The sequence below is a fragment of the Molossus molossus genome, unplaced genomic scaffold (genome assembly GCF_014108415.1).
Source record: "Molossus molossus isolate mMolMol1 unplaced genomic scaffold, mMolMol1.p scaffold_m16_p_5, whole genome shotgun sequence".
NCBI lineage: Eukaryota > Metazoa > Chordata > Mammalia > Chiroptera > Molossidae > Molossus > Molossus molossus.
Window position 1 is genome coordinate 111,255,194 of NW_023425388.1, and position 25,831 is coordinate 111,281,024.

At 38.8% G+C, this 25,831-nt stretch overlaps 1 protein-coding gene across 2 annotated transcripts in view; it reads right to left on the minus strand.

Moving 5' to 3' along the window:
* Window positions 1–25,831, minus strand: part of PLOD2 (procollagen-lysine,2-oxoglutarate 5-dioxygenase 2) — a 109,142-nt gene that overhangs the window by 32,435 nt on the left and 50,876 nt on the right. For both annotated transcript variants that reach the window (XM_036242761.1, XM_036242760.1), the window contains exons 2-6: window positions 21,671–21,762; window positions 17,157–17,293; window positions 7,284–7,447; window positions 2,841–2,953; window positions 620–683 (exon numbers count right to left, since the gene is read on the minus strand). In XM_036242761.1, coding sequence (XP_036098654.1) covers window positions 620–683; window positions 2,841–2,953; window positions 7,284–7,447; window positions 17,157–17,293; window positions 21,671–21,762 — 570 coding nt within the window. The remainder of the gene's footprint in view (window positions 1–619; window positions 684–2,840; window positions 2,954–7,283; window positions 7,448–17,156; window positions 17,294–21,670; window positions 21,763–25,831) is intronic.

The window sequence follows — 25,831 nt, forward strand, 5'->3', positions numbered from 1 at the left end:
TTAGCGGGAACCGAACCCGGGTCTCTCAGGACCGCAGGCGGACGCTCTAATCGCTGCGACAAATCGGCCAGGGCTGTAATGTATTTTTAAATGTTAAGTATAATGCACTAATGAATTAATATGTCAATATTTATGTACTGTTTATTTAATTTTAATGTATTTGTGTATTTCATCAAGATATATGTCTATTTTAGGGAAACACACACACATACACACTCTTTACAGTGAATGTGCCCAGTTACCAGGTACCTCTCAGCTAAGTGAAAAAACTCTCACACGCTACCCTTCCTGAGTAACTCACAATACAGAGAACTTATCATGAAAAATGTGAAAGAGTAGGTGTAGTAATTTAAAATCCATCCACAGTCCCAGACAGTGAGACATTGAATTCTGAGTTACCTAAGGCCAGAAGCTTATCTTTTTTTGCATCAGTCTCAGGCAAAGATTTTAACGGAATATATTTAACTATATCAATAAGCTCAAGTCCGGATTTTTTAAAGTTGCAATATCTACACAGTAAACCTTAGGCACGGCCCCAAAACGGTTATACCAAAGCAGACAGCTGAAAACACCAGTGTCCATCTGTGCACACGAGCAACACGGTATTTTGGAAGCATACCTACAGCTCCATTTAAAGCCTGGAAAATTTTGCATTTGTGATCCAACGTGATGTTAAAAGCTTCCTAAAATAAGAACAGAGATAGTATTAAAAATGACAACAAGGACGAAAAACAACACTATCATGGTAATATGGTTTGTTCTTTTTGTAAAATATTTTTAATTCCCGTACGTAAATTATTCCAGCAATGTTCTTCAGAAAGACCATAATTTTATGGTTGATTCAATTAGGGGATAGAGTGTATGGAAAAGCATTTATGCTGTTCTCCAAGTATTTCCACATCTCCACCTTCTGACTAATCCAACCAGTGAATTGCTAGCAGAAGTAAGAGGAATCACTTCCCACCTGGGGAGGTCATTACCAGTTCGAGACCCTAAGTGTGCTCCTTCCCTCTGGCCCGCGACCCAGCAAGGTTGGGGATGGCTGCTCCATCAGCCAGGGTCCCAAAGTGACTACCCTGAGCAGAAACCCTTGCTGACTGATAACGGCCATGCAGCAGGAGAAACAAACCTCCGCTGTGTCAAACTGCCGAGCTTGGGGGTGATTATCTCAGCGTACACTGCCTGGATGCCCCAATAGGTTGGCAACTAATCAATCCAATCGTGAAGATTAATCTGCTTTACAAACCTAATGATTCTCAGGGCACCAGTTTTTCAGCTACATGGCTCTGTCATAGCAATATTTCTAAAACTGTCTTTGCATGCTATTATGAATTGAGTATCTGTGTCCCTTCAAAATTCATATGTTGAAGCCCTAACCCCAAGGAGGGTTAAATACAGGTTACGAGAGTGGGGCCCTTGTGATGAGAATGTTGCCCTTTTAAGATGAAATAAAAGAGTTTGCGCACCTGTGCGTTCTCTCACTCTCTCTCCCCCTCCCCTCCTCTTTCTTTCTCTGTCTCTCTCTCTTCCTCTAGCTCCCCTATCTGAGGACACAGCGAGAAGATGGCCAGCCCCAAGCCAGGAAGAGAGTTCTCACCAGAAACTGACCACCCTGGCCACCCTGTCTCAGGTGTCTAGACTCCACAACAGCGAGCAACACATTTCTTCTGTTCAGACCACGCAGTCTGTGGCATTTTGTGATGGCAACCCAAGCAGACTAAGACACATGCCAACCAGATGCAATCTTGTGCTTAGAGAGAAACTTAAGCAGGTTAGACAACCAAAAACATTGTAGAGCCAACAATGAAGAAGCACCCTAACGCCAAGACAACTCAGTAAGACTCGCAGCCCTTTCCCAGTTGAGCGACACCAAGAAAAGATGGGCCCCATGCTGCATGGGGCCAGCGTGCACACCGGAGCAGGTTTCTCATCCCGCCAGCATGGCTCAGTGGTTGACCCTGCACCAAGTGCACTGGTTCGATTCCTGGTCAGGGCAGAGGCCCAGGTTGTGGGCCCGATCCCCAGTCGAGGGGCATGCAGGAGGCGGCCAGTCGATGTTCTCTCTCATTGATGTTTCTGTCTCTCTCTCTCTCCCTCTCCCTCTAAAATTAATAAAGGGAAAAACATTTTTTTAAAAAGAGCAGGTTTCTCCCCAGACACAAGCCCAAGTCCTTCAGCCTGTTATGCCCGGCACAGGCGAGGGACAGTCACATACAGAGATGAAGAAAAATAAATAGCTTAAGAATAAGGTTTCTGAAGTATTGAGGTCTAATGAAAATATTTAGACGACTGAAGTACTTATCTAAGAAACAGAAACCACGTTAGTTGCAAATCCACTGTTACATGTACTTTCAAAAACCCTTATTCCCTAATGACAGCACCCGCAAATACGCAACTCATCACTTTTAGAACTTAAACTATGATACATAGTCCACTTATGAACAATTAACATATATGAGGTCAATGACTAAAAATATTGTTAAATTGGAGAGCTTTGGTTTTAATTTTCTCCAAAGTTTCATTTAAATCAGTCTCAGGAATGTTCTCTCTGGGGCCTGGGGCAGACCACGGATGGTCACATGCCCCCCAACCCCCCTGTAACTACAGAATTCAGATTTCTAGCAGGACACATGTGCTTGACGTAAAGGACAACACTTCCTCTGCAAGTTCTGTATTGCCACATAAATATGTTGCGATGAAAGAACAATGCGTCGTGCGAAGGAAGTTGGCAAGACTGAGATGGTCCCTGTGCATTCTTCAGCCTGTTGCCTGCCGGGAAGCTCCAGACGCCTCCTTGGACAAGGGGTGCACTAAAAACGGGAGCAGGAGCCATTACGTACCCTCTTCAGTGGATCGATGTAAATTTTAGTGTAAAAGAGCTGATCGTCATCATTATCCTGGAGATTCCACTGTTGAACTATACGGTTGATAGATGGCGCATAACCAATAAATCCTGCAATACCAGAAAGAGAATAGCTTAGTATTCAAACACCAAAATGATGTCTGTGTTAATTCCACTGACCAGCGCACAGTTATAATCCCATTAGGTCCAATCCTTAGGCTGTAGCATCACAGGTCACCATGAGAGAAATGAGAACTATTGGGTATCGCTGTTCTCTCTCGTCGATGTTTCTCTCTCTCTCCCTCTCACTTTCTCTCTCTCTAAAATCAATAAAGAAAATTTTTTTTAAAGAATTATTGAGAGTCCTTTGTTTTATATGTTAATTACTACAGAGTGAATTTTAGCACCAACTACAAATCAAAGATTCTTTGAATAAACAAAGTCCCAAAATTAACTTACACAAGAGGGGGAACTAATATTTTCCAAGGTGCACAGGGAAACAGTTACTAGGAAAAGGAGAGACTAGAGAGAATTCTCTTTCTGGAAAAGGAGAGACTAGAGAGAATTCTCTTTCTGACCTTCTAAAATGCTCTTCCTGGATCCTTCATACAGGAGTCACTGTTTCTGAAAAAAGGAAATCTCTACTAGAGTGGTTTTCATGCCGGTGCCAGAGACGCTAGCGCAATCAAAGGAATGTTGGATTTGTCACTGACTGCAAACATCCCGGAGAAAATTTATATGGAGGACATTTGGGGGATTTTTCCTTTACTTCAGCTAGTCATCACTGTACCTGCTAAACCATTTTCTGGCTCTCTTTTGTGGGTCAGTCTGGAGAAAGGAAATCTAAAATTGGATTGTTCCCTTTGGCCTCAGAACATAAGCCCTGAGTTTGCCAACAACAGCTGTCTATAAAAAACAGACAACAGGATCATTTTCCCTGGTTTGAGTCTTCCTCTGACGTTCAGAAATGTAGCCAAACTGTGTCTCATTGACATGCGATACTTTTTAAGAGACCAATTTTACTCCTGTGAATTAAAGAAACCAATTTTTTTACCCTCAATGTTAAAATGCCCTCATAAGAATAAAAGAATTAAAAGAAATAGGTCCAGCAACATTTATGTTACCTAGAGAAAATAAAACAAAATGAAAACATGGCTACACCAATCACTGGTTGGTCATTTTTGTTATTTTTGCCAAATAAAAAAATCGTAAAACACTGAAAGATGCTGTTTTTAATACTGTGATCAATCTTCTCCAATGAAAAATAGATGCAAGTAGAACATGACATTTTCAATGGTTTATATTACTGTTTTTCAAAAATTATGTTTCATTATCTTTTTTTACGTCCCTAACATCCTTAAAAAAATGAAAAGGGATTATAGTTGACCCTTGAACAACATGAATTTGAACTACACAGGTTCACTTAGAGGTGGATTTTTTCCCAGTAAATATACAGCCCAGCGGGTGTGGCTCAGTGGCTGAGCATCGACCCTGCACCAAGAGATGGCGGGTTCAATTCCCAGTCAGGGCACATGCCCAGGTTGTGGGCCTGATCCCCAGTGGGGTCATACAGGAGGCGGCCAACTGATGTTCTCTTTCATCAATGTTTCTAGCTCTCTCTCCCCTCTCCCTTCTTCTCTCTCTAAAATCAATAAAAAAATTTTAATTAAATAATAATAAATAAATATACAGTTGGCCCTCTATACCCGGGTTTCCTATCCATGAATGCAACTAGTTGCAGATGGAAACCAGTATTTTTTTTTCATCCTCACCCGAGGACACTTCTTTTGCATTTATCTTCAGATAGAGCAAGAGGGAGGGAAGGAGGAAGAGAGAGAAACATCGATGTGAGAGAGACACATCAACTGGCCCCCACCCACACGACCCCAATTGGGGCTGGAAACGAACTGCAACCGAAGCACATGCCCTTGGCAGGAACCGAACCCAGATCTCTTTGGACCACAGGCAGAAGCTCTAACCACTAAACCAAACCGGTCAGGGCGGAAACCAGTATTTTTGACCCAAGGTCGAGAATCCGCAGATGTGGCCAGCCAACTGTAGGCACTGTTTTATGCCATTTCATACGAGACTTGAGCACCCGTGGATTTTGCTATCTGGAACTAATTTCCCTTGGATACTGAGGGACTACTGAAGTTTTGGGGGAGTCAAAAGGTACATGTGAATTTTTGAATGCACAAGGATCAGTGCACTGAACCCCAGAAGTCCAATGGTCAAATACACATCAATGTTCAGAGTATGTGATATATAGTTTATATGATTTATATTTTTCTATTAAACTGCCACATTATTTCAAATCGATCAAGTTTCTCATATTTGAAATTTTCCTTATAAAGAAATAGGTTTACTCTCAATGATAAAGACTTTTGTAATTGAATGATGGACCCAGAGACAAAACTAATGTCCCTTAAAATAACTCTCCATATATCATTCATAAAATTACATAAACTTTTATTGAATGTATTTAGATTTTTCTACCATCTCTTTAATTATTTTACTACAAAAAATCATAAGCATTATTTTTGTTGTCCTTGTATGATCTCTTTTTCACTGATGAGCAACTTTTTCATAATTAAACCTGCTCACAAAGGCACTCACTTGGTAGTTTTTTGTTGTTGTTGTTTTGTGTTTGGGATTTTATTTTATTGTTTTTGCTATGTCTATAGTATTGTGCATCTATCTGACATTAAATTCCTGAGTAGCTATATTATGATCTAGATAAATATATGTATTTCATTATGCATGCTATGTTAGGAAAAAAGTAGTAAATATAAAATAAAACTTCACCGAGTTCCACAGCTAAACAGTTTGGAAATTATCTAGGACTCAATGAGAACTTAAAGATCAGTTGTGCTGAGGGCCCGGCAGCGTGGAGACAGAGGCGGCCCGGTCACAGCCCGTGTGTTCGGCCGGAAGGCGAGTGGGCATCCTCCTGAGGGCTCGGGAGCACAGGGGCTGGCCTCTGAGGGGAGCTGCTGAGACGACGAGGGTGGAGGGACCGACAGCACAAGCCCCAGGCTCTGGTGTGAACAGAGAAGCACAATCCAAAGGTGGTAGGGAGACAGATTAGGAGAAAACAAAATGGTCAGGAGATCCCCCAAAACTTGAAGTGTCGCTGTCCTGAGATGGAAAGAAACGGTGAGCTAAAACTTGGAAGTACAAACTGATTTTTAAGGCTTTAGAAGTGTAGCATTTACGTCGGCTATCAGAGTTCCAGGGTACAACCACGAGAATGAGTTACAGCCCTGGCCGTTTGGCTCAGTGGTTAGAGTGTCGGCCGCAGACCAGAGAGTCCCGGGTTTGGTTCCCGCTAAGGGCACGTACCACGGTTGCACTTTGTCCCCAGCCCTGGTTGGGGTCGTGTGGGTGGCAGCCACTCCATGTGTCTCTGTCACATCGATGTTTCTCTCTCTCTCTTCCTCCCTCTCTCCCGCCTGCTCTATCTGAAGATAAATGCAAAAATGTCTTCCGGTGAGGATTAAAAAAAAAAAAAGGGAATGAGTTACTTAAAAAAAAAAAGTGCAGATGAATAGAGCTATAACTGAGGCATCTCAGAGAATGCAAACTACTGGCTAAAGGTTTCACTCTAAAGCAGCAGTTATGCGAACCAGGCTGAACAGTATCAGTTATATACAGATATGTACACCACTCAAAAATATCTGTTCTCCCAATGAGGCATGCATGTCTAGCATGTCCCCCTCCTGCTCGATTCTACCTTCTGGCCATGTGTTTACATTAATCTCGGTCTAAGAAAACTTTAGTATACACATAATATCCAAAGTCAAACTGTACTTGATGTTTTGAAAGGAGGGAAGAAATGTGATCATCTGTTCCTTGAATCCATGGTGGCACAGTTAACGCAACATTTGCAATATACCAGACACTGCAAGTTGAATCTTTTTGACTAGTGACTTCAAGAAAAATTACTCATTTATGCCAATATATTTAAAGTACAGATAAAATTAAGCAATGCCTATTCTTTAAAGCTACATGATTGTAGCTTGCATGGTTTCCTAAAATAGAGAATTTACTAAATGCATTGTCCTACAGTCAGAAAATTCTCAATGACACTACAATCCGAAGACCTGGGTTCTTATAGCTTTTCCACTAACAACAGAATGTCTTTCAAAGAAGTCACTTAAATTTGGGGAACATGGGTTTTCTCACATATACTTTGGAAATAATGACACACTGTCTAGTGTTCTTAGGGGCATTATATGTTATAACACATATGGAAAAATGCTTTTTCAGCTATAAAATGCACTGTGAATTTTAAACTGATATAATTTTTCCATAGTAATATGATAATGATTATTTAAAACTATGTCTATAGTTACACATACCAAAAAAAAAAAGGTTGTTTCATAATTATTTATAATTTGTTATAACTTACATTACAGCTTTCTGCCAGTCTGTTACCCACCTCCGGAATTCAGGTAGCGTTTCCCAATGTGCACAACAGGATACTTGTCTGCTAGTCTTTTATCTGGCCACAGAATTCCATCTGCTGCAAAGACCACTTTGTGGTTTAACTTTTGGAACTTTTTCAGAACTTCTTCTGGACCACCAGCAAATATGACATCAAAGCTGTTTAATGAAGGGAAACAGTTTTAAAATACAAAAAAAAAAAAAATACACTTCTTGGAATTTAGGCACATATACCACAAAACCATCTCTAAAGAAGTCAGAATTTAGACTCCAACATGAAATTAATACAAACTATTTAGAGGGTACACCAAACAATTTTTCCTCGCCCTAACTGCATTAAATTATTAGTGTTTGCATTATATTGGAAATTGAGGTCCATCCAAATAAGAAACAACTTGTTTTAGTACTAGTCTTATTATTTTCTTCAATAATCACTTATTTTCCTAAATCAAAATTTTAAAACAGTGTTGAAATGTTAAAATATCAGTAGCTTGCCATCTAATTTAATAATATAGACACAATCATCGACAGAAGTTACCAGTGTAACTACCTAATGTTTCAATTTAATTTGTACCCATTCATTATAATTTCTAAAGATTTCTCCTGGCCTATGTGGCTTGGTGGTTGAGCATCGACCCATGCACCAAGAGGTAGCGGGTTCGATTCCCAGTCAGGGCACATGCCCAGGTTGTGGGCCTGATCCCTGGTGGGGGGCATGCAGGAGGCAGTCAATTGATGTTTCTCTCTCTCTCTCCCTCTCTTTTCCTCTCTCCCTAAAATCAATAAAGAAAAAATAAACAAGCAAGTTGCTTGCTTTCTGCTTCCTCTCTCTTTCTTCCCTTCATGGTAAACCAGACCTTATGAAATACTTGACATACACACCCTCACTATATAGTCTACTTCTGAATCTTAAAACAAGAGAGAGAATTATAATGTTGTCAATGTGCAACACAATTTAGTAATTCTGCCTAAACAATTTTTTAAATTGTAACAATAGGGTTGGGATCAGAGACATAGATTATTTCTTTTCATTTTAAATTAGATTTCATTTTAAATTGTTCTAGAGAATTTAAACATTATCATCCTTCTTTATTTTAATTACAGTAAAATAACAACTGAAAATTAAAACATAAATCTGTATGTATGTTTTGGTACATAGTTTTTTCGTTAATCCAGAACGATAGGCAATAAATTGTTAGTACTATTAAAATATAATCATAAAGTGACTGATGACGTATCATTTTAAGTCAGCCAGATGGGTGTCTAATCCCAGCTCCACACCTTGCTATCTGGGTAACTTTACCACGTCAGTCACTTAACCTCTGTATGCTCCCGTTCTTTTGTATAAAATCGAAGAGAAAATAGCACTTATCTCATCGAGTTATAGTAAAAAATAAATAAAAATTAAGAATACATTAAAACAATCAATAAAATTAACAAAAATTAATAGTATTACAAGAAGAAAGGGACTGAAAGAAGGAGAGAGGCGGGAGAAAAAAGTTTCCTTCGAGTTTACACCAATCTGTACTTTAAAATAATTTTATTTTTAGCCAGATACATTTTAATCAGAATAAAGGTTTTCTAACTAAAACTTTGAACCAGTTTTCCCTGTTTATATAAAAAAAAACTGTATTAATCTGATTTCACAAAATAATATTGACATAAATATATCGAGTTTCTGTTTTTTCTTATAAATAAGGACAAGTGATTTCCTCAGTAGGATGACTTTCAAAATCTGCCTCCTTAGATAATCTTATCTTTTCTAACAAGGGCATTTTCCTCCAGACTAGTAGTTGTGGATATAATTTTTAATACTGAAGATTAGGAAATAAGATCAGTTTTACGGGTAATTAAGCAGGGAAAGGCGAAGCAAATAAAACAAATCGTCGGGGACTGAGACTGTCAGATGAGTCACAGAGGAACCCAGCACGCTGTCTGGAGACGGACAGGAAGAGCTTATTGTGTCAGAGAACCCAAACAGTGGACACTTGGGCCAAACTGATCCAAACGTGTTTGCAGGCAGCATCGTGTATTCAAAGGTATAAACACACAGTGCAAAGGGAATGTTTCCTGACACTGTAACCCTAGTGGAGGACACAAAATTGACACAGTGTATCTCCAACTATTAACAGAAATCAACGGTTTACAAAGGAAGAGCCTTCGCAACTTTGACTTTTAAAACTTTATAAGCATGTGTTACCTTTATCACATAAAGTAATTATTTTAAAGCCAACAGTGAAGGCAAGATATTTCAGTCGCATAATTCAAATAATTTGATTTTTTTAAAAATTTAAGGTGGTCAAAATATTTCTATTTTATTCTACTGCCACTGATATTGCTGTGTTTAAGTACTTTAGAAAACTTCTTTGAATCAATTAAAAAAAAATTTAAGTTTTTCTATTTAAGATAACTTTGACCTCAAAAAACCAAGTAGTCAAGATTTTTTGTTGTTTTTTTAATGCAAAAAGTAAAATAAAGCATTCTCATAGGACTTCAGTGCATTTAAATATGAAGAACAAAATTTCCACAGCCACCTGTGGAAAATACTCCTGGGTCCTACAAAAGCCCTTGGTGTTCACCTTATGTGGTCATACTAAGCGTTCTACAGACTGGTTTTGTTCTGTCTCCAACAGGTCACTGAAACTCCACGACCATCTGTCCTTCTGTCTTCCATTTCTTTGGCACCACCGACCACACAGCCACCCAAACTGAAAATCTTTCATGCAACCTTGCCTCCTCTCTTTCCTTAGCCTTCTCTTCAAATCTTCTGCCAAATCCTACTGATTCCACACACTTAATCTACTTAGCACTCAAGTCCTCTCCACTCCCTGGACCAGACTGATTCAAAAACCCCACAAGACTCCACATGACCCACCCCCCTCCACTTCTCATAAGGACCGACGCCTCCCCTGAAGCCATTCTGTGCCTGTCCCCAGAGAGACTGCTGGTGCTCGAGGGACCATGCGGTCTCTGCTGCAGTGACCCTCGGTTGTCCTGTTGCAGAAGCAGCATAGGAAGCAGCACGGGAAATATGTAAACAAGTGGGCATAGCTGTGCTCCAGTAAAACTGTTTGCAACACAGGCAGTGGGCCGGACCACAGTCACCCACACTGGCCCGCAGAACAGTCCTAAATGAATGACCTCACATTAATAACTTGCCATTAAACAGCCTGTTCTGAAGCCAAACTAAATTACCTACCTGTCACCCATGTCTTTCCTCATGGTGTTTCCTCTCTCAGCACGTGTCTTCTCAAACAGGCCCAAACCACTCAACCTCGAGGCCCACCCCTAAGGTCCCCCCCCCTCAAACCTGAACTTCATCAGCGTAAATAAAAAAGATCACTTCCTTCCTCTTAACCCCCACAGCTCTTTCCTGTCCCCTTTCATGAAACATTTCATTTTCTGCTGGGACCAGACGGCATATATGCCAGACCCTCAATTCAGCTAGATATTCCTCTAGCCTAGTATCTCAAAGATAGTCAATATTTGTTGAAAAAGCGAATGAACAAATTAATCCCACATTTCAACAAGAAGCAAAAGCAACTGGGTATCTAGGAAAAGAAAGTAACAGCAGAGTTCCCTAACCCTCAGTCTGTTCCTCTCCAATCCAACACCTGCTTTATCATCACTGATATGAACTTAAGCCAACGTTACAAGCATCCAAACCATTTGCAGCTAGTACTTACAGGCGTAACATTAATGACAATGAAGAATACAAGTAGCAACCCACCTGGATTCTGGCTTTAACCATGTCTTCACCTTAAATACATATCTATTTCCGTAGATATTGCTACTACAAACAATGTTATGGAACCACCCTCACAGCCCCCCCCACCAAACAAAAAATAAAAACAGTTAAAAATGTCTACCCAGTTGAACCTGCAGAATAAATTACAATAAAATCACAGTGGAAATAATTAAATTAAATTTCCAAAATGAGGATGATTAAATTATTCTACGAATTTTGGAGAAAATGAAAGGAATCAGCTTATACAAAGTAGGGACGTTTTTGTTTTAAATTGGTTTGAGAGAGAGAGAGAGACACCAATATGAGAGACAAACATCCATTGGGTGCCTCCAGCACGTGTCCCGCAGGGACGGAACTGTACACCTGGGCATGTGCCCTGACCGAGGATGGAACTGTCCACCTGGCATGTGCCCTGACCGGGGATGGAACCGTCCACCTGGGTATGTTCCCTGACCGGGAATGGAACCATCCACCTGGGTTGCTCAGTGGTTGAGCATCGACCCATGCATGAAGAGGTCGCTGGTTCGATTTCCAGTCAGGGCACATGCCCAGGTTGTGGGCCTGATCCCCAATGGGGGCATGCAGGAGGTGGCCAATTGATGTTCTCTCTCATCAATGTTTCTCTCTGTCTCTCCTCCTTCCTCTCGCTCAAAAAATCAATAAAGAAAAATTTTTAAAAGAAATAAAGAAACCTATTTTTAGTCCCTAGAATGTATTATTATGTAACTACAAACTCCAGATACAACATTTAGAAAGCTAGGGGTAGAAAAATGTATCCAGAGGGCAAGGTTTCTTCCCCAGTCAGTCCCCCTTGTTTTATTTAACACATGCTTAATACATACTTACTCAAAAAATCTAAATTCAAGGAGTAAACAATCAGGTTTGGGAGGGATATATACATATATAAACATATGCACATATGTATATATACACACACACATATACACACACATAAAATAGACAAATTACTGTCATACAGGAGTACCATACATCAATCTCAATATACATCAACACCCAATGCATCTTTTGCATACAATTTGTTTCTTCCTCATTCGAACATACCCACTAACGCACTCAGTAAATATTAAGAACATCTGAACTACTTGAAAAAAATAAATCATTCATTTCCTATATAATTTCTAAACATGTTTCACTATTCTGACAGCTAATAACTCAATTTTTCCTCCAAAAAGAAGGGGAAAAGCAGCACAGAGATGCTGCTTTTGATGTGTTTTGGCTTTCCCTCTTCAGAATGTAATGAAATGTTGTCCATCGCTGATGACTGGGCTCTTCATGTCTGCACACTTAAATTGTCACCGCTGCCTGGATGAAGAAGTCTGTCAAATAAAGCTGGCACAGTGTGTTAAAATTATAGCTATCATACTTGAAAAGCTTTGCTTTAGAAAAATATTTCCTCTGTCTTCCGTATAAACCATGTAAGACTATGGAGGCATGCTGGGTAAGTAACCTGAATTATGAGAGGCATAAAATGTTTATTTTGTAGAATGTAATAAGATAGAAATTTGATTAGCTAAAGAATTAATACATATAAATTATACTCATGACAATAACAAAATCATACAAATATTTTCACAATTAGCAAAATGATCAATAAAGTAATCTTTCGCAATTTTCTACAAGTAAATGAGTCTAAGGAGATTATGCTAATATTCAATGTTTTTTAAAAAAAACATACCTTTTTCTTCCAAATTAGGTTTGTTCAGTTTTGTTTGTAGAATTAGTATAATATGAGAATTTTTTGAGGGTGGGATCTGTGTTGATCTCTTTTTCTGTGATGTTAAGTTCAATGCATAGACCATAGTTTGTGCTCGAAATATATACATTAAACACGTGTATATTAAAGATCTCACTCGTTAAGCAAAATAATGTTGAATTAGCAGCCAAATGAAACAGTACTAGCTTCCATGAAAGAGCAGAACCAAGAGCATGATTTTCATAGTTTCAATCTTTGAGATTAATAAAATTTGAATGTGTTCCTGCTTTTGTGAGTAATTTAGTTTTTCCAAATGAAGGAAGAACAATCTTTAAAATTAGTTTCAGAGCATCCACCATATTTCTCCCTCTTGAAAGTTCTGTTTCTCCTCTTTTAGTGCAACTTACTGGTACCTAATATTTATTGATTCCTTGCTATTTACCCTGACAACATATAAATCAGATATAGCTCCCCCGCCCCCCCCCCCCCCACTTCACTGTCTGAAACATACAAACAAGTCGACTTGGTAAGTGAACTGAAGCCAGCCCCATAGGGTCGTATTGATAACGCACACACCCTAACGGCGAAGATTTGTGTGACGGAGATTTTCAGTCTTGGTCAATCTCCCAAACCAGAGCCAGCTAGAGAACTACTATAGTAATGGCTTTATTTTATATTCTTTTTAATTCTATATTAACTTTTGTATGGTAACACTGACTACCATTCTCGTTTAAATGGCATTCTAGTAGTCTTCTTTACTGCTATCATTAGTTAGCAATAGCCTATCAATTACAAAGTCAGTTTAGTTAATCATCTTTCAACAAATATCTAAATGAACCAAGAGTTTCATACACCAAAATAACTGGGTAGACGTTTTCATAGAGGAAATACTCCTTTTGGTGAGGCAAATAACCACCACTGAATATGTTGTTCAAAAGTTTCATAAATTTGGAGCCTTTTAAAAAGGAGCGTATTTGCGTTCTGATTAATGGTGTAATACTTAGTACCACCAAAAAATATAAATGTCTGCTCAGTCTAAATTCTTATTCAGATAATTACACCAACTTTATTTCAACTAATTTTCTTCTAAAGAATTTTCTTGAGTCTAAAATAAAAGGAATAAAACAAAAAACCCAAAGTTTTTATTAGACATTTATTTGATACTCAAAAGGATTCTTCCACATGCTAATTTTAGGATCTGCGCTCTGCTGGTTTATATTTATTTCACTGTATTCAACACAGAATAAGTGTGCAGGAATATTCAGTATGTACCAAGTTTGCTCACAACTGCTCAAACACTTCTTGTTACATATTGGCCTACATATAATACAATGCTAAAAAGCAAAATAAAACAAAAAAAAAATGTCACCATATAATAATTCAGTCTATCAGCCATCAATGTGACTAGCATAAAAGAAATATATGCTTTGGAAGATAATTCTAAAAGTAATGCAAAGCACCTTATTTAAAATCCAATATGCCAGTTACCTTCTTTAAAGTAATTTAAACAAATATTAATTTTAACAAATAAAATTGTGTTTAAATTAGCTCACAAGAGCCCATCAAAATGAGCTCAAGGGATTACTCTGGAGTATTGGAAATGTTCTAAAATTGAGTACCGACGATAATTGCGCAACTCTTGTCAATTTACTAAAATTACTAAATTTAACACTTAAAATCAGTTATGTCATGGTATATAAATTAAAGCTTAATAAAGCTATTGTTTAAAGAAGCCTATCTAAACCATGAAGTACGTAAGTCTTTGTGTGTTTTTTTCCACATGGCAGTGACCCATGCTTCCATAAAACTATCACAGTGGAACGGCCCTAAAAAAATTACGTAAGAAATAGGAGTTTAATTTATTAAAATTCATGTATTCTGAATTCTAACCTTATCCAGATGTGAACTTAATTAGGAGATTGGCAATTCTATTATAGAATGAGTATCTTATTTCAAAAAATGTACAAACAACCTAATTCATCGTTCCATAATTTTCTATCGTATTGATCATTCTGTATACGATCCTTTTTAAAAAGGGTATAGTTTAAAAAAGAGAGAGAGAAAAAAGCTCTAAACCATCCACCCCTTGTTTCCTTGGTTACTGGCTCATCACCACTAGGTTTTTCCAGGACAGAGGTGGGTGATGAAGAAAGTGTTAACGATCCTTCTTAGACAGTGGTTTGGCTGAGGTGAGTCTGCATGTTTTTAGTTAGCTGGCTGTTCTCCCAAGGAAAGTTGTCAGAAACGTCTGTTTGGTTCACTGATACAGGCCAAACACTAACAGCACCTGGTACACACTGACCTTCCATTAAAACTGTATTATAGTCTTTTTTATCAAACTGGATCTAAAAGTATCATCTAAATAAACAGATGCAACCCCAAGCAGTCGTCAGATATCTGCATCCTTTCCTCATTAGAAACAAATTGGCTCCTGCCCTGGCCCATTTGGCTCAGCAGTTAGAGCATCAGATGTCGGGTTTGATCCCCGGTCAAAGGCATGTACCTCGGTTGAGGCTTGATCCCTGCCGTGGTCGGGGTCATGGAAACCGATTGATGCGTCTCTCTCACATCCATGTCTGTCTGTCTGTCTGTCTCTCCCTCCCTCCCACTCTAAAAATAATAATAATAAATTGAAAAATATCCTTGGGTGAGGAATAACAAAAAAACAAAACAAAACAAACAAAATTGTTTCTTGTTAAAGCAGTTTCTTCCAAGTCTAAGTCTTAGATGAGGGAGAGAGGACAGGGCATGGGATGGGGTGAGACAGAGGGCAAGTGCTTCCTAAAACCAGCACTGTCTAGTATGTGCTGGGTGGTAACGTTTAGAAAGAGAATCTGCCTCAAGGTCAAGACTGAGATCAACATATGGTTAAGTTCAAGCTGACCAAAATTGTTGTTTGAAATCCACAGTAATTTGAAACCAAAACATACTCAGTATTTAACCTAAACACAGTATAAGCCTCCTACTCTTTTGCCAAGGGTGAAAACTTTTTAATAATAGAAAAACTCCCAACACACAAGCTAACACCAGCTATGCTACATATCATGTTGCGAGAATAGGTTACTAGAAGCAAAACTTAATTTTTTTTCAAGACATTAGGGAAATTTAAGAAATGCAAGTATACAGACACTTCCAGAACTTGTGAGTGTTGCCCCGCTGGTGTGGCTCAGTGGATTGAGAGTCATCCCATAGACCAAGAGGTTCTGATTCGATTCCCAGTCAGGGCACATGCCCAGGTTGCAGGGATTGATCCCTAATGGGGGGTGTGCAGGAGGCAGCCGATCGATGGGTCTCTCGCACATCGATGTTTTGATGTTTCTCTCTCTCTCTCTCTCTCTCTCTCCCTTCCTCACTCTCTAAAGAATCAATGAAAATATATTTTTAAAAAAAACAAAAAACTTTTAAGTGTTAATGGCACTGGGAATTCACTGTCTATTTTCCTTTCAAAATATATGCCTTTGTTATTTACAAAATTGTATAAAAAGCATTAGCCTTACTTTCATCTGCAATAATTTGTGGCTTTAGATTTTCAAATTGAAGAAGAGAGATAAAGAAACTTTCCTAAATTAGAGGAGGAAGAGCAAGGGGGTTTCAAATGAGCAATCAATGATCGAAACACAGAAACTGAAAAGGCCGTGGAAGCCCACCCGGTGTGGCTCAGTGGTTGAGCGTCGACCCTGCACCAAGAGTTTGCTGGTTCAATTCCCGGTCAGGGCACATGCCCAAGTTGTAGGCCAAACCCCCACTAGGGGGGTGTTCAGGAGAAAGCCAATGGATGTTCTCTCTCATCAATGTTTCTATCTCTCTCTCCCTCACCCTTCCTCTCTCTCTAAGAATAAATACAGAAAATAGAAAAAAGGCCATGGAAATGAAAGAAGTTGGCGACCACTACTCCCTCATGACAAGCTGACATCATCAAGCACATGTAAGAAGGGAAAGAGAGACAGTAGACACCCAAAATCAAGGAGCATCAAAGTAGAGTAGCATATAAAAAGATATTTACACATTGGAAAGGTTTTTCTTTCTTAATAAACACTGATTTTCCTATTTCTGACTTAAAACTTTACATGATCTATTTCCACCTGGTGGACCAGAGTCCCCTGAGTCACTCTTGATAGAAATGCTCAACATGATCTTTATTCCTTCTCTAAATCAAGATTAAAACCAGGATTTCATGAAAATGTGAGCTCAGGCCATGTTTTCTCATTGGCGTTTACAGTAACTCATCAGATTCGATCATACTACATAACTATGCCAGACTGTGGTTTTATAATCATGAGTAAAATCTACTGTTTGAAGCAATGATTCCTTGTGAATACAACAATTTAATATGCAATCTACACATGAATATCAACTTTTTATAAAAATTTTAATACAGATTTCAAAATCCACAGGTTACTTCTTACCATTCAGTAAACAAGACCACCAGACCCTCTTGATTGGCGTACTGTTCCATAACTTCTTTCATTAATCGCACTTTTTGACCCCCGCCAATACTATTGATCCCATCGCCGCCTCTCCACACTTCTCCTTGCCCGAGGACCTACAAAGGAAATCAACATTCCACCCCTGAGTGACGTTTAAAATGACAGTATCGTAAAAACTGGAAGTCAGCAGCGGCTTGTGTAGCATTAGACAGTAACCACTTTTTAAACGTTTCATTAACTCATGATGCTAGAAAGCAAGCAACTTGACACCTAGGTCATCATTCTGCATAACATGCCATTCCTCGTTTTAGCATTTCAAAAGTAATGTCTAATGGGGGGGGGGTCCCCAGAAAGTTTTCTCATGTTTTCTTTCTGTCTGTTCAGATTAAGAAGAAAATGAAGAAAGACTCCACAGCACTTTCCAATCGGCAGGAAGTCTAGATGAGGAATATTGAACACCTTTGAAGCTCCGTGACTCCTGACAGGGCCATGAGCAATTTCCGACTGAACCGAAACGGGTTGGTGAGGGCAGCACAGGAGGAGTTAAGTCAAACACCGCCTTCTCAGCCTGGAGCTGCTCTCTGTACTGTTTGCCTTCCTGAATCCAAAGTGCAGGATCACCCCCCTGACGGAGGGAGCTGGACGTTTATGTCCGCGCCCCAAACACAGACTTTGCATTTTTGTTTCCTCCGAAGAAAGGTTGAAGTTCCCAAAATAATGGTGTACTTGCAAATTTGTGAAATTAAGGGGGAATGAAATTAAAAATAAATAGGAAGGAAAAGGATACAATGAATTTAGAAAATAAATATTATCAGTTCCATGTTTACTTAACTTTGAGCCAAATAACAACCAGCCTCAGCATCCCAGTTATCACTTCGTGAAGGCTGGGGGGAAAAGGCTGCCCAAGAACACAAACGATGTGACTCTGGATTCATCCTGGGGCGGGTCTAGTAGGTGTCTTAGTTCTTGTCCTAAAACGAGGCCTCTTCTGGCCCTAAGATCCTTGCACTTCCCTCAAGCGCACGCCCTCCTGCACTTGTGCAACACACAGCAGGCTGGGCCCAGCCGCACCTGACAGCCTCTCTGTTCAGGGCCCTCTCCTAGCTCCGCGCCCTCCACTGCACTCAGTCAGTGAGCCCAGCTCCAGCTCCAGCTCCAGCTCCAGCTCCAGCTCCAGCTCCCTCTCCAGCTCCAGCTCCAGCTCCAGCTCCCTCTCCAGCTCCAGCTCCCTCTCCAGCTCCAGCTCCAGCTCCAGCTCCAGCTCCAGCTCCAGCTCCAGCTCCAGCTCCAGCTCCAGCTCCAGCTCCAGCTCCAGCTCCAGCTCCAGCTCCAGCTCCAGCTCCAGCTCCCTCTCCAGCTCCAGCTCCAGCTCCAGCTCCAGCTCCAGCTCCAGCTCCAGCTCCCTCTCCAGCTCCAGCTCCAGCTCCCTCTCCAGCTCCAGCTCCAGCTCCAGCTCCAGCTCCAGCTCCAGCTCCCTCTCCAGCTCCAGCTCCAGCTCCAGCTCCAGCTCCAGCTCCAGCTCCAGCTCGCGTGGGAATCCCACGGTGGGTTCTGAAAACGCCGCCAGGTCCTGCTCCCAGAGCTCGTGATTCCCCCCGCTCAGAGGTGAGGTCTGAGACTCCAGGGCTGATGCACTTTATAAGGGAGCACGTCAGGGAGCACACACTCCATCAGTCCCACGGACTGGGTCCAAGATCTGACGTCACAGCTGCGCACCCTGGGGCAAGTTTTCCTCACTCGTGAACGTAGTTTCCGTAGGGAACCAACAGCATACCACATAGAAAGCTCCCAATGTGGTGCCGCACGTAAGAAACATTCCCTGGTCTCCCCAGTCCGAGACCTGAAGATCCCGCGCACCGAATGGCAGCATGATTTTGCCCTGATTTTCCCGTTACCCCATGGGCCTCCGATCAGGACACACCGCTGCTTCTCCGGCCTGACAAACAGCTCACGTTTTCCCTAGGCAAGGCTACAACCCCTTTTTAAGGTGTTTTCTGTTTGCTTGTTTGTTTTAAAGGGATGAGAAGTGGTTTTATTAGAATAAAAGGTTTTTTACCCTTTTCTTTAATGAAATTTTTAAAAATTGAGGTTGTAATTTACATACAGTAAAAAGGATTTGAAATTTTACAAAATAAAAATGGGGAAATAAAAGCAATTCATTGTAAGTGAGGTTTGTGATTAGGTTCAATGTTAAAACAAAAAAAAAAAAAAATGGGTGTCAAAGTTGCCCTGATAAAAATTTGTTGTCATTTTTTAAAAATTAAATTTGATGGATTTTTTTTTTACAGATTCCATGACATAGATTAATGATAAATGAATAATTTTCTCTGTTACTCATTTTGAGAACCTGTGTGAAATAAGAACCATTTTAAAAATATTTTTCAATTACAGTTGACCTACAACATTATTTTACGTGTTCAACCCAGTAATTAGCCATTTATATAACTTACAAAGTGATCTCCCCCATAAAACTGTACCCATCTGACACCAAACATAGTTATTATATTACTGACTATATTCTCTTCACTGGACTTTACATCTCTATGACTATTCTATAACTTTTTCTATTTTTCTGTGTATGTGTGTGTGGTTTTTTTTCTATATGTTTTTATTGATTTTTTTAGAGAGAGAGGACAGTAACCCACTGGGGATCAAGTCCGTAACCCGGTCATGTGCCCTGACTGGGATCGAACCGGGACCTCTCAGTCCATGGGACAACACTCAATCCTCTGAGCCACACTGGCCAGGTCAACTTCTATTTCTTAATCCCCTCACCTTTTTCACCCATCCTGATAACTTGCTTCCGAACTATCAACCATCAAAATGTTCTCTGGATCTATGAGTCTATTTTTATTCTGCTGGTTCATCTATTTTGTTTTTTAGATTCCACATTAAAATAAAATTATATGGCATTTGTCTCTCTCTGTCTGACTTGTTTCACTTAGTACAATACCCTCCAGGTCCATCCACGTTGTTGCAGATGCAAGATTTCTTTCTTTTTATGGCTGAGTCATATTCCATTGTATATATGCACCATTTCTTCTTTTTCATTCATCTATTGATGGACACCTAAGTTGCTTCCATACCTTGGCTATTGTAAGTAATGCTGCAATGAACATATGGATGCATATGTTTTTTTTATTTAGTGTTTTGGGGTTCTTTGGATAAATACCCAGAATTGGAATTGCTGGGTCTTCTTTGTCTCTTGTTATAACCTTTATTTTTGTTTTTTGTTTTTTTTTATTGTTGAAAGTATTACAGATGTCCCCCTTTTTTCCCCATTGACCCCCTTCTTCCCACTCCCACTCCCCTCCTGCCTTCCCTAGCCTAATGCCCGAGTTGACTGGTTGTGCATAAATTTTTTTTTTAATAAATATGTTGTCCTGGCTGGTTTGGCTCAGCAGTTAGAGCATTGGCCTGCAGACCAAAGAGCCTTGGGTTCAATTCCCAGTCAAGGGCATGAACCTGGGTTACAGGTTTGATCCCTGACCCTTGTTGGGGTTGTGTGGGAGGCAACGAATCAATGTGTGTATGTGTGTGTCTCTCTCTCCCACTCCCTCCCTTCCACTCTATCTAAAAATCAATAGAAAAGTATCCTTGGGTGAGGTTAACAAACAAACAAAAGAATCAACCAATGAATGCATAAATAACTAGAACAACAAACTGATGTTTCTCTCTCCGTCTCTCTGTCTTTCTGACTCTTTCTCTCTAAAAAAAAATCAATTAAATAAATAAATAAATATGTTAATTTATTTGTTTGTTTTTCTATCTGGAATTCCTCCCCCCCACTCTCCTCTTATTTGTGAAAAACTGTCTAACAAACCCTTATTTGTATTAAAGAATAAATAAAATTTTTAAAAGGCTTTTCACAGATCAGTTTACTAGCTCTACCCAATACCTCAGGTTTCCTCTGATCACTTATCAATGAGATATTCCCTTGGAGATGTCTTCTGAAACCTTTTTATATTTTTATAATGATCCCAAACTCTAAAACAAACAAAAAACAGGAAGAGCAATTCTCCACAATGGGACAGAAGAGGCATCTCTCTCTGCCATGTTTCCAATTCTCTGTACACAAAGAAACACACTATGGCAGACCAAAAACTCACTGTCAAATCTTAGTTATGTTGGACATACACATGACTCCCCTCCCAAAGAAATATAAATATAAAAATAGATACATATATACACGTTTCTGTTATTTATAATCATTTCATGCAAAGCATTAGCAAACATAAAGAAATTAACAAGAATAAATAAATATTACATAAAAAAGTATTATAAAATTATTTTCTGAGTTGCAGTGTATTAATAAGGCCAAAATGTATCATTAAAACAATCAAGTATATATAAATTTTAACAGCAACTGTGTGATCAAATTTCAGCTTCCTGCTATTGACTGCAGCCTGTGTTGCTATTGCTGCTATTATTATTATAAAAATGTACTTTAGGCACATATTTTAACATCTCCATATATTAAAGATATACCATACCTTCACAGTATAATTGAAGTATTTGGCTGACTGCATAAATCGATGAAACCCATCACTTTCTTTTGTTGCTACAGTTAGGACTAATAACTTATCTGTAAAGACAGAAGGAAATAACATCAGATGGTTCACCAGGAAAGAAGGTAACTGCTCCCGCTTCACAATCACGGCACCCAAGGGAACACTCTGCTTTCTTCACTGGCATCAGGGTAGATAAAGCCATTGGAAAAACAGGCAACTCAAGCCAGTTACACTACTGCCAAACACTGGACCATCACAGACGAATAATTGTAATGATAAGAAAGTGCACTAATGTTTTTGGAAAAGCACGCCCTCAACAGAGAATTTCAACACTTAAAATAAAAAAATAGTTCTACAAAAAATAGTTTTATAAAATACACAAAATTTTTATCTGTACAGACTCTCCTAGACATCATCAAATCAATTAGCTTCACTTCACCTATAAACCATCACTGATTTATTACAGACTTCAGTGAGGTCTGGAATCACATTATATTACTCAAAACACTAACATGTACAAAAATAAAAGATCCAATCTTGGTTCGAATTTTAAAAAATAAACTATGATAAATAGGGAGAAAATATTTACAAACAGAATCTTAATTGTGTCTTCCTATTAATGAATTTGTGTACATACAAAGCCTGTAAAAGCAACTTTTACATCCCCTTCAGTGTTTTATTTTTTCTGTTATAGAATAAAAGGAATCAAAATCAGCACCACCCTGGTAAATATACAGCTTTTAGTTCCTGTTTTATACAGGATTACCATTCAATCCAACAAAACACTCCCTCTTAGTAGAGAAGTAGACAGATTTAAGGAGTCATTTCAAAATACCTACAGAAGCTGTTAAAGAAAATACTTACAGAAAAAGACATGTTGCAAAAGAAACAATTGCATCACAAATGCCAAAGGTACTAGGATATGCATATTTTATTTATTTATTTATTTATTTATTTATTTATTTATTTATTTATTATTTTAAAATGAGGATGCAGGATGCCCAGTGGACTAAGAAGGCAAAACTAACATCTTTCTGACATTCAACGAACTGGCACTGAGCTACATGATTTGATTCTCACCTGCCCGTTATCAACGAGAAAAATATTCAGAAGGTGTTAAGTAGCTCATAAGCAATAGACAATCATTGAAAATAGCATTCATGTATGAAAGAAATTGATTAAAAACAATTTCATATGACCCAAGGTAGTCACCAAAATTTTAAACCACAGAACATAAATAAGTGCAGTACGTATAAAGAAGTAATAAACTCTTTCACTAGTCAACCCAAAAAAGAAAAATATTTTCATGAAGATAAATATCAACATTCTCAGACTTGTTTTTCTGTTAAGAGGTATTTTTTACCTAATAGTCACCATTATAAGAAATAAATACTCAAGGAAAAAGAAGTCATTTTATAAAGTTGTCAGGTCCCAAGTAAATACATTTTAGGAGTACTTTTTCAATTAACTATTCTCCTTTCTTTTAAAAAAAAATTTCATTTGTGATGTTTCAAAGAAGGCTTCACTGATTAAGAAAATCTGACCTGTTATCATTCACACATAAAAATTCATAATAGTGAATACTAGATTTTATTTATAAAAGTAAAGAACATGCTTTCTGCCCTGGCCGGTTTGGCTCAGTGGTGAGCATCGGCCTGCAGTCCAGAGAGACCCAGGTTCGGTTCCCACTAAGGGCACGTACTTCGGTTGCCGTTTGTCTCCGGCCCTGGTTGGATCGTGCAGGTGGCAGTCACTTGATGTGTCCCTTTCACATCAATGTTTCTCTCTCTCTCTCTCTCCCACTCTATCTGAACAAAATATCAAAAAATGTCCTTGGATGACAAAAAAAAAAAGAACACGCTTTCTAAAGTCTCTTTTCTCTGTAACCGAATGACTATTACAGGTAGCTTTCTTTCTTAACATTTTCCACATAAATCATAAGAATTAGTTACAAGTTTAGATTTTGACTGGATGGATTTTATGCTTACCATTTCCAGTATAAAGTTAACAGCAGGGATTTCATCATCCTTACTAGGAAAGTAACACTGGCCAGACTCTTGAGCAGACAGATACATTACCTAATCCAATGACTCAGAAGGCAAAACTAAAAATGTATGTAGGTTGTCTGGCAATCTTATGCCAAATAAGGACTTGGGCTGTTTCAACACTGCTAATTACAAAAAATAATAATAAGCAATTTGGATAAATGAAGGTATACTTAATAACATTATAAATACACATCTGTTTCCTCTCACCTTCTAATCAGTATCATTACTGTGATGAGAAATAAATCTTACTCAATTGGAGGAAGTAGAAAAAGTGCTGACATGTACCAGTCACAAGCTCTCTCCAACCAACTCAAGAGTCTAAAGTGTTCTTGCCAAAAATTGTAACCTACATTTGAAACATACTTCAGATTTCACTAAAATTTACACTACAAATTTACATAAAATAAAAAGACAACTGACTTATAGAATCAATGTCACATGTGGAAAAAAAGGAACGGAAACTGTTCCAGTATATGAACAGAATTAAGAGATAGTTCATCCAAAGGTAAATCATAGACTTCTGTTGGGTTCTGAGTTGAGAAACTAACTGTAAAATGGTATTTATGAGAAAATTTGAACACTAACTGCGTATTAAGAAATTAATTTTTAACATGATAACGACTGATTTTTTTAAAAAAGCGTCCTTATAATTTTGAGTCAGTACAAAAGTATTTACACAATGAAAGGATCCAGTGTTTGTGATTTTATTCAAAGCCATTTGGGATTAGATGGAAGGCAATGGAGGAGAAGAATAAAAATTAAACAAGACCGGTCATACGTGATGACTGTTAAAACTGAATTTCCTTTGTATATGCTTGGAAATTCCTATAATTAAAAAAACAGGGTGTCTGTGTGGAATAAGGAAAAACATTTGTAACAAAAATAAACTAATAATAATTTTAAAAAAGATAAAAATAAATAAATAAAATCAGAAAATAAATAAAATAAAAATTTAAAAAATTTAAAAATTCATGTACAATCTTCAGTCTTTCAGCCAGAAAAAATGATTACACTATTCAAAATAAAAAAATTTTTTAACAGTCTAAGTCACCTAAGTAACAGAAAGGGTAAAATAGATAAAAAGCAGAATTTTTCTAACCGAACAAAATTATAATTTAAACAACTATAATTAGTACCGTACCCAATCCAACCACAACTGAGATGATGACGTGAGACGGCAGGGAAATGGGCTTGAGGAACAGGTACCCACCAGCACCACTAGGACCCATCTATAGTGGCTCAAAGGAAAAACAATGGAAGCTCAACTGTGGCCAAATATAACTCCCACAGCCTCCGCCTGACTCTATTAGAAAAAGATTAATACAGTGTTCACGAACTAGAAACAGGCAATGCATCTAGATGGTGGTCGATTAGAACAACCACTTTTCCATGAAAATCACATCACATGCCTGGCGGGTGTGGCTCAGTGGTTGTGCGGACCCACATACCCAGAGGTCGCTGGTTGGACCCCGGGTCAGGGCACATTCCAGGGTTGTGGGCTCCATCCCCAGTAGGGGTGTGCAGGCGTCAGCTGATCAATGTTTCTCCCTCACTTGGCTGTACCTCTCTCTCTCTCCCTCTCCCCTGCTTTCTCTCTAAAAATTAATAAAAACATTTAAAAAAAAAAATCACATCACAGAAAAACAACAAAAATTTCTGTAATCATCTTTACAAAGTCCCACAAAATGCCTACTAGCATAGTAAGATTTAATAATACGAAAGTGGCTGACTATTTAACTCTGCAAAAATTTAGTTGAATATCAGAATTTCTCCAAACACCAAGAAGTTACTTTATTTAGAAAGGTGACAATATGCCGCGTCTCTTATGAATGCACCACAGATGGGGGTGGGGGGCAGCTCCCTTCCGCTGGGAAAGAATGAACCCCAGGAATTCCAAGGTGGCCACAGAGGAGGTGGATCTTTCTTGCACCTCCTCCCAGAACCAAACTGGAAATAAAATTAAACTGGGGAACATTTACCCTGAATTACCAACTGAAGACTAGCTGAAGAAGAGACCTTTAAACAAGAAAGGGCAGAAACCACCAGAGGGGCAGAGGCCTGGCCCCAGGCTCCCTAGCCCAGAGCCCAGAACTGG